This window comes from Chionomys nivalis, chromosome 12 (assembly GCF_950005125.1).
Source record: "Chionomys nivalis chromosome 12, mChiNiv1.1, whole genome shotgun sequence".
In the NCBI taxonomy this organism is placed as follows: Eukaryota; Metazoa; Chordata; class Mammalia; order Rodentia; family Cricetidae; genus Chionomys; species Chionomys nivalis.
In genome coordinates this window covers 38,063,221-38,071,815 of record NC_080097.1, presented here as the reverse complement: position 1 = coordinate 38,071,815, position 8,595 = coordinate 38,063,221, and the positions used below count along the sequence as shown (strand labels likewise).

The following is an 8,595-nucleotide window of genomic DNA, read 5'->3' as shown; positions in this document are numbered from 1 at the left end:
GGCTTCTTCTGATGACGTCACAGCGACGGCTGATAGGTCAGACGGCCATAGCGGAAGTGACGTTTAATGTTAGTTCCACAATTGCACGCTGGCTAGGTGGCATGGCAGAGCCGACGCCGGCGGGATGGCCTCCAGCCCCCGAGGTGACTCCCGCGTCGGGGACTCCGAGCGAAACTGCCCCGCCGCGCGACAGCTGGGTGTTCTGGGCCATGATGCCACCGCCGCCACCTCCTGAGTCGTCCCCGGCGGCGGGGTCCGAGCCGTGCCAGAAGGGACAGCCCCACGTGCAGCCCCAGCCTCCCTCCGGAGCGCTGCCCCCGTTCGATGCTCAGCTTCTTCCCGCAGCGCAGCCTCCTTTCGATGCCCAGGCCCCGCCGGATGTACAACCTCAGTTCAGCGGCCAGCCGGTGTGGAATTTCCAAGCCTCGGCGCCTTGGTACTGGGGGCTGTCTCCTAATGGCTACCCCGCATATAACACGTCCTACCACTCTTCGGGTAAGCTGCTGCTCCTGGTGGTACTTATTTGCTCTCTCTCTCTTTTTTCCCCCCTCTCCCAGCTTTTCCTTTTCATCTCTCAGTTCTGCCCTACATTTTTGGAGGCTAGTAATGAGTATTCAAAATGTGTCCCACCAGGTTTCCCTCTGACCTGCTCATTCAGAGTTTATTAATTCAGTCCAACTGTTTACTGGGATCCACTTACATAGCAATGAGAAAAACATTTAAGAATCATTACCTTTTAGGGGCTTCCTATCTCCCTAATGCAATACAGAAAATAAAACTACGTATTAGAAAGTAATGATTGTACGTATGTTTTAGAACGGGATTAGTAGGGGCTGGCGGTGGAGAAAGTCTATTGCTCTTGCAGAGGACCAGAGTTCGGTTCTCAACACTTTCAGTGGGAGGCTCTCAACCGCCTGTAATTCCAGCTTCAGAGAAGCCGAGCTGATAATTGTCCTCTGGCCTCCGTGGGGACCTGCACTCACTACCTACACTTACCTACACTTTTTTTTTAATGTAAGGAGAAAAAAAGTGATTAATAAATGATTAATTTATTATTTGCAATCTTAAATGAGTCTCTCTTTTTCTTTTTTAGTTACACATTCTTATTTTCCACGAACACACAATGCACAATTCAACGACTTCAGTTTGCCTCAAAACAGAAAACAAAAAAAGAAGGTATTTCTCAGATGATGAGCATGGTGCTTTAATTCTTAAGTTTACTACTTCATATCATGTGGGGTTTGGTTTTGTTTTTCGAGACAAAGTTTCTCTGTAGTTTTGGAGTCTATTCTGGAACTAGCTCTCGTAGACCAGGCTGGCCTCAACTCACAGAGATCCGCCTGCCTCTGCCTCCCGAGTGCTGGGATTAAAGGCGAGCGCCACCACCGCCTGGCTCATATCCTGTGTTTCGCATCTGTTATGGACATGTGGCGCTTTAGCGGGGTAGGATTTCTAAGCAAAAAGTTGAAGCAAAATAGTTTAGAAAAATAAATGATGAAATTATAGAAAAAGAAAGAACGCTGTCTGTTTGGATACACAAACATAATCGAGGAATGTGCTTACAAATAAATATAAATATTATTAAACCTTGGTGAAGTTTAAAAGATTACGAAGAATGGAACTGCCAACTGGAATTAGAAGACTGGAAGTCCCAGCTTTTTACTGAGTTGGAAGCACAAACAAATTGTAATGACAAGTCTTTTATTTTTCGTAATCTTGTTACTTTTTAGCATTGACGAATCTTTATTTGCTATAAAAGCAGATCCCCTTTTTTCCTTGTTAACCTCAATTAAGCTAAAATCTAATGTTTCTAATTTAGGGAGTTTCTATTTTCCCAAGCTGTGCACATATTGTCTTAAATTCAGACAGGATTTATTGTGCTATTAATTTTTGTCCTGGTTGTAGGTAGTAGGTATTTGTCACTGTTATGAAAGCCTTTTTTTCTTTTTCTTTTTTGTTTGTTCAGGTTGTAAGGTGTTTTTGTTTTTTTGTTTTGTTTTGTTTTTGTTTTTTCCAGCAATGGGTATTTGTCATTGTTATGGAAGCCGGGTTTTTTTTTTTAAATATTTATTTATTTATTTATTTATTATGTATACAACATTTTGTCTGTGTGTATGCCTGCAGGCCAGAAGAGGGTACCAGACCCCATTACACATGGTTGTGAGCCACCATGTGGTTGCTGGGAATTGAACTCAGGACCTTTGGAAGAGCAGGCAATGCTCTTAACCTCTGAGCCATCTCTCCAGCCCAAGAAGCCGGGTTTTTTATTGTTGCTATTTTACATTTGTTTTGTTGGGGTTGGGTGCATATGTGTGGACGAATGAGAACAACTTACTGCTGCCAGTGCTCTCCTTCTACTGTGTGGATCCCGGGACCTGAACTCAGGTCCTAAGGCTGAGCAGCAGGTAGTTTTACCTGCTGAGGCATCTCTGGCTTGGAAGCCGTTTTTTTGAACAGGGAATCATGCCTGGTTTTATGTCACAAGCCAATGCTATATTAAAACAGGTTTTCTTTATTATGTTCTGAACCTAACTTAGAGATCAGGTTTTTTCCTCTTTGTATAAGTGCACAATTACTCTAGGGTAGGTTGGGTGCTGTCTAAAACAGTGGATCTCAACCTTCCTAATGCTGCACCCCTTTAATACAGTTCCTCATATTGTGGTGACCCCCAACCATAAAATTATCCTGTTGTTACCTCATAACTAATTCTGCTGCTGTTATGAATTGTAATGTAAATGTCTGATATGTGAGCCCCGCCCAAAGGGTCCGTGACCCACAGGTTGAGAACTGCTGGTGTAGACGTTGGCTTTAGCGTCCTCTTACTGTGAGAACTATGTAACTCAGGTATTAGTATTACACAAATGCAGTGTATCTTCTAACAGTCCATTTGATGTTAACAGTAACATAATATTTAAAAGCTGGAGATTATTTCCTATATCAGTATTCTACTATAGTTATGTCCTTTGTGAGACACTTTTCTTTCTTTTTTTAAAAACCTTAAATAGGTACCTTTAGATCTTGACAGATACTATACCAAATCTTTATTGGGTCCCTAACTTGAAATCTTATAGATTGAATTAGCTCTTTTTAGATTTAATTTTTTTTTTATTGTGCCTGACTTTTGCTATATTGCTAAAAAATAAAAGAGGCCTGCACCCCAGGGGTGTGTTTTAAAGCAAATCAAATGTGTATTCCTGGAATAATTATGTTTGGTTGAGCCGAGATTTCCTACCACAGTCTTACTGTTTTTGCTTGTTTGCAGAAAAGAAAAGAACCGGTTTTCCACTTCTTCTGTGATACCTGTGACCGTGGCTTTAAAAACCAAGAAAAATATGACATACACATGTCTGAACACACAAAAGTACGTTTTCCTGGTTGTTCCGCACTGATGTAGATATGGCCTTTTATTTGTATTTTTGGTAAAGTGCCAAGGTTATTTTCCTTATAAGTTCATAGTTTTTACTGAAAGAAATGTTTGATGGCTTGACCCGTAGGGATCATGCTTGGGATTTGGAGTTTGGGGGTGAGGAGCCCTCTGCTTCATGGAGAGGAGGAGCATGGCAACCTCTGTGTATGTGTGCCCCACCATGACTGCGTGAGAGGAGAGAGCTGGGCCTCCCTGCAGTTGCCCTAAGCAACTCTGAACATTTTTTATTTTATTTTATTTTGGTTTTTTGAGACAGGGTTTCTCTGCAGCTTTGGAGCCTGTCCTGGAACTAGCTCTTGTAGACCAGGCTGGCCTCGAACTTCCAGAGATCCGCTTGCCTCTTCCTCCCAAGTGCTAGGATTAAAGATGTGCGCCATGACCTCCTGGCTACTTTTAGATCTTGACAGATGCTTTGCCAAATCTTCATTGGGTTTCTAACTTGAAATCTTATAGTTTGAATTAGCTCTTTTTAGCTATTCTCTAAATATAACCCAGATGATTTAAAAAAAAAAAAAAGTTAAGCTAATTAGAATGCTTAAAAGTTGTGTTTTGTTTGTTTGTTTTTAAGAAAATTCTTGTTTTGGAAACATTGATTTGCAGCAATATCTTACCTTTAGGAGTTAGGAATGTTTTAGTTTGGCTCAAACGGAGGCAGAAATGAGTGAGTGGCTGTGCTGCTCTCCCCAAGGGTGCCATTCCGTTCTAAGTGCAGCTGTTTCAGGGCGATCTTTGCTGTGCTGTTGGGCCATAGTCTGTAGACCCCTGGTGGTGGTGTGAGCATCGCTGAATTGTCTTTTTGTTGTCAAACATTGCAGTGCCCTGAAGCAGATTGCTCCTTTAGTGCACATGAGAAGATTGTCCAGTTCCACTGGAAAAATGTAAGTTCTTACGACTTTTCTCACCCTTTTAACATGTGTTCTCTGAATGATAATAGTAATATTCATGCAGTGTTTTGTACTTTGTGAGGAAGTTTTACATCGCTTACTCTACTTCAGTCTTAAACCGTGCAAGATAGACAGCTCTTAGCTCCTCTGGCAGACAGGGAAGAATGACTTGCCTACCCAGAACTGATTCTTGCACTTGCAAGTTGGCTGCTGGTTTGACCATGCCATGCTTCTTAAAATGACCGTGGTTGGGTGCTGAGAAGCTGGCTCAGCAGTTAAGAGCTCGTAGTGCCCCTCCAGAAGACTCAAGTTCAGTTCTTAGCACCCACACTGGACAGCATACAACTGCCTATAACTCCTGCTTTGGGATCCAATATCCTAGTGTCTGAGGACACTTGCATGTACACACACACTCACACACACACACAGAGTGAGAGAGAGAGAGAAACAAAAGATTTGTGAAAAATGGTCATGTCTACTAATTTTATCTGTCATCTTCCATTTTGTTTGGTGAGTTGGTCACTTGGATATTTAATGTCACTTAAAAAAATGGGTTATACATCTATGTAATAAAAATGATCCTGCTTTCCCCACTATCATTCATTAGCATTGATCCAGCTACTTGAGAAAGAGATAATGCTAGTGAGCTTGAAATACTTTGTGCTTGCAAGAATGAAGATGGATACAATGTCGTGTTTAGTTAAGCGCACATAGCATGCTTCCTGATGTTCAGCAGGCTTTCTGCCCTTAGATGCATGCTCCTGGTATGAGGAAGATCAAGCTAGACACTCCAGAGGAGATTGCAAGATGGAGGGAAGAAAGAAGAAAGTGAGTAAAGGATCGTTAACTAATAAGTAACTTTCTTTCTTGCAGCAAGACTGGGTGTTTTAACATAATGGCCAGCCTGACTCTAATGTCTAGAAAAGAGAAATGTGCTCTTTCTATAACACTGTAGGCATTTCACTGAATGTGACTGGGCTTGATTTTGTGTTCTTCATTAGTGGTACATTATGACTAAGAATAATGTTAGTTGATAGTTAAAAATACACATCCTTATTAGAAAGTGAAGTCCATTGAATTATAATGCTAACTTTAAGAAAGAACTGTAATCTACAGTATATGAGGCTGTTGGCTGTACTTTGGGAAGGAGTTGCAGGAACTTTCTACTTAAATAACAGATGAGCCATAAAGAAACCATATGGAAGATTAAGAGAGCTATCATGCCACCTACTAGATGTTCAGTGTCCGGGGAAATAATGGGCTTGTAATGATATTTAAATGTATAATACGCTGGGCAGTGGTTGTACACGCCTTTAATCTCAGCACTTGGTTGTTTGTGGGTTTGAGGCCAGCCTAGTCTACAGAGTAAGTTCCAGGACAGCCAAGGCTACACAGAGAAAAACCAAAAAAACAAAAAAACAACAACAAAAAAACCCAACAACAAAAAAACAAAACAATACAATACATTGCTATGTATGTCTGTTTATTTATTTATTTATTTATTTATTTATTTATTTATTTGGTGTTTTGAGACAGGGTTTCTCTGTAGCTTTGGAGCCTGTCCTGGAACTCCCTTTGTAGACCAGGCTGGCCTCGAACTCAGAGATCCGCCTGCCTCTGCCTCCCAAGTGCTGGGATTAAAGGCGTGCACAACCACTGCCCAGTATATTATACATTTAAATATCATTACAAGCCCATTATTTCCCCGGCTTGTTTATTTATTTTTGTTTGTGCACATAGCTGAATGACTGTTCTCTGCTAGGCAGAGTGGGTACAGCAGTGAACAAGTATCTGGGATTTTTTTCCATTCTTTTTGTTGTTATGTGTTGGTTAGTCTTTTCCATAATATTTTTATAGGATAAACCAGTATCAACCCCACCCCCTGTCTGACACTCAGAGTTTGGAAAGCTAACAGCAGTGGTACTGAAAGTGGTACCCGGCTGGATGGGGTGGAGACGACGTGTTGGGCACTAGACTTTCCTCTGCTGCTTAGTCTCATCTCTTGGAGGCTGCCAGTCCAGTTCAGTGGTGCCCGCTGCTTTATAAGTGTTTAATTCTTTTGAGGGACATTAAAACGGCTCCCCATCCGTAGCTCCCAGCTTTACAGTGAGCCCCTTCTGGTCTTCACATCAGCCTTGTCAGTATCTGAGCTCCCTCGTTCCATTGTCATTCCCTGCCTGGCAGAGTCTGAGCTGTCACTAAGTCCTGTTCAGAAAGCCACACAGTTGTGATGTACTCTCAGGTGAACAGGCTGTCTTAGGGACTGACTTGACGAGTGAGAACTGCAGTGGTTTCTGATTAATATCAGAATCACCAAGATAATTCATCAATCCCTGTTTAAAAGCCCACATTCTTAAGTGCTCTTAGCTCCCCCTTGTGGTTCTTGCTGCAAATGATTCAAGGAGAAACAAGTGTCTGGGAGAATCTGATTTTTTAAGTGCTCATAAAAAATCTTAAGCCGGGCGGTGGTGGTGCACGCCTTTAATCCCAGCACTCGGGAGGCAGAGGCAGGCGGATCTCTGGGAGTTCGAGGCCAGCCTGGTCTACAAGAGCTAGTTCCAGGACAGGCACCAAAGCTGCAGAGAAACCCTGTCTCGAAAAACCAAAAAAAAAGAAATCTTAGCAGGCTTTGTGTGTTGATAGAAATCATGTCGTTTAATAATGGCTTGGTAGTAGTTTATCTTGAAGGTTGGGGTGAACATTTGCTTTTTACTTGTTTTATATTTTTATTTGTGTGTATGTGTGGCGGTCAGGGGGTACCTTAGGGAGTTGACTCTTTCCTTCCACCACGCATGTTCCAGGAATTGAGCTCAGCTCATGATACCTGGCCACAGGTGCCATTATTGGCTAAGCCGTCTCATAAGCCAACATTTTGTAATTGAGAAGGTAGACATTTTGCTGTTTATGGCTAAGATCACGAAAACTCTCGTGGAAATAGTGAATAAATAGGGAGGTGCCTAGAAAGCCACGTGCAGTTGAAGCACTAGCCTTAGTTTTTCGAGAAGGGATTTCTCTGTGTAACCTTGGTTGTCTTGGAACTCACGCTGTAGACCAGGTTGGCCTTAAAGATCCGCTGCCTCTACCTCCTGAGTACTAGGATTAAAGGTGTGTGCCACCCCTGCCCCCTGTAAACACTTCGCTTTAAAAGTAACTACCAAACCATGTTGGGGAGAGGTTTGAACTTGAGCTGTGCTGGTTGACCGTGAGAAGCATTCAGGGAGAAGGGTCTGGCTGGAGGGGCTTGCATCCATGACTGTTACTCCAGAAAATGGAGCAACCTTGCCTCCATAACTTATTGCTGAGTGCCATCCTTCCTAGAACAAGTTGAAGATACTGTTTCTGTTGTTGGCATCACTGGGCAAGCTGCTTTTACTGTTCTTCATTTTGATTTTGCATATATAAGGCATATATAGCCTAATTTTTAGCTTTTCATTAGGAAAGCAATAGATTTGTTTCAGCTTTAACTAGATTTCCATACAGACCTCATTGTTTAGAAGTAGGCTGCTTGGTCATCTTTAATGGCGGTGGAGTTGATGGAATGTCCTTCAAACAAAATTGCCGAGAGGGAGAATGTGCAGCTGTTTCTGACTGTGCTTGGTGGCACAGTTTTAAGTTTGTTGCTTTACAAAGCAAAGCCTTATCCTCTTGAATGAGGGATGGGCAGGAGCAAGGTTTACCACTTACTGGTACTGCTCATCACGGAGAACAGGTGTGTCTGGCTCCGGTTTCCAGTGTGTGAGCTGCAGTGTTCAGAGGTGCTGGAAAGGAGCGGGCACAAGTGCGAGTGCTGAAGTGGAGTCGCAGACTTGAGAACCTGAGGGCACTGAGTGGGGATCTGAGTGAGGTTTGTTTGTACCTGTGATGGTGCCTTGGTAGGAAGTGTTCTGGGAGTATTTTTTTTTAGCGCCTTTTAATTCCTTTGGGGTTCTTTCGCATTTTACTTCTCAGGTCCTTATTCTGTCAACCTCAGAAGTGTTGGTGATACACTCATTAGTAGGATCCGGGGCCTGAGCATGGAAATGTCTGTCTTTGTTCTGGTGTTCAGGAGGCTGGGGTGGGAAGACTGGCCTTGTGCTAGTCTGCCTGCAAATAATAAAGTAAGACCTTTTCTAGAAATGGTGGAGTGGGGTGGATTGGCAGAAAAGAAGGAATGTGGGAAAATTTTTTTAATTTTTGGTTATTTTGATAGATTTCTAAGACATATACTCTCATTAAGCAGTTTTTTAAAAATTGTGAAATTAATTATTTCTAGGTGCCTATTCTCAATTTATTCTTTATTTTTTA

At 42.4% G+C, this 8,595-nt stretch overlaps 1 protein-coding gene across 1 annotated transcript in view; it reads left to right on the top strand.

The window, feature by feature from the left end:
* Positions 1–84: 84 nt before the first annotated feature.
* Nufip1 (nuclear FMR1 interacting protein 1) overlaps positions 85–8,595 on the top strand; it is a 30,642-nt gene continuing 22,131 nt past the window's right edge. Inside the window, exons 1-5 of the mRNA XM_057786352.1 lie at positions 85–495; positions 1,094–1,176; positions 3,263–3,361; positions 4,243–4,305; positions 5,063–5,139. Coding sequence (XP_057642335.1) covers positions 102–495; positions 1,094–1,176; positions 3,263–3,361; positions 4,243–4,305; positions 5,063–5,139 — 716 coding nt within the window. The 5' untranslated portion in view covers positions 85–101. The remainder of the gene's footprint in view (positions 496–1,093; positions 1,177–3,262; positions 3,362–4,242; positions 4,306–5,062; positions 5,140–8,595) is intronic.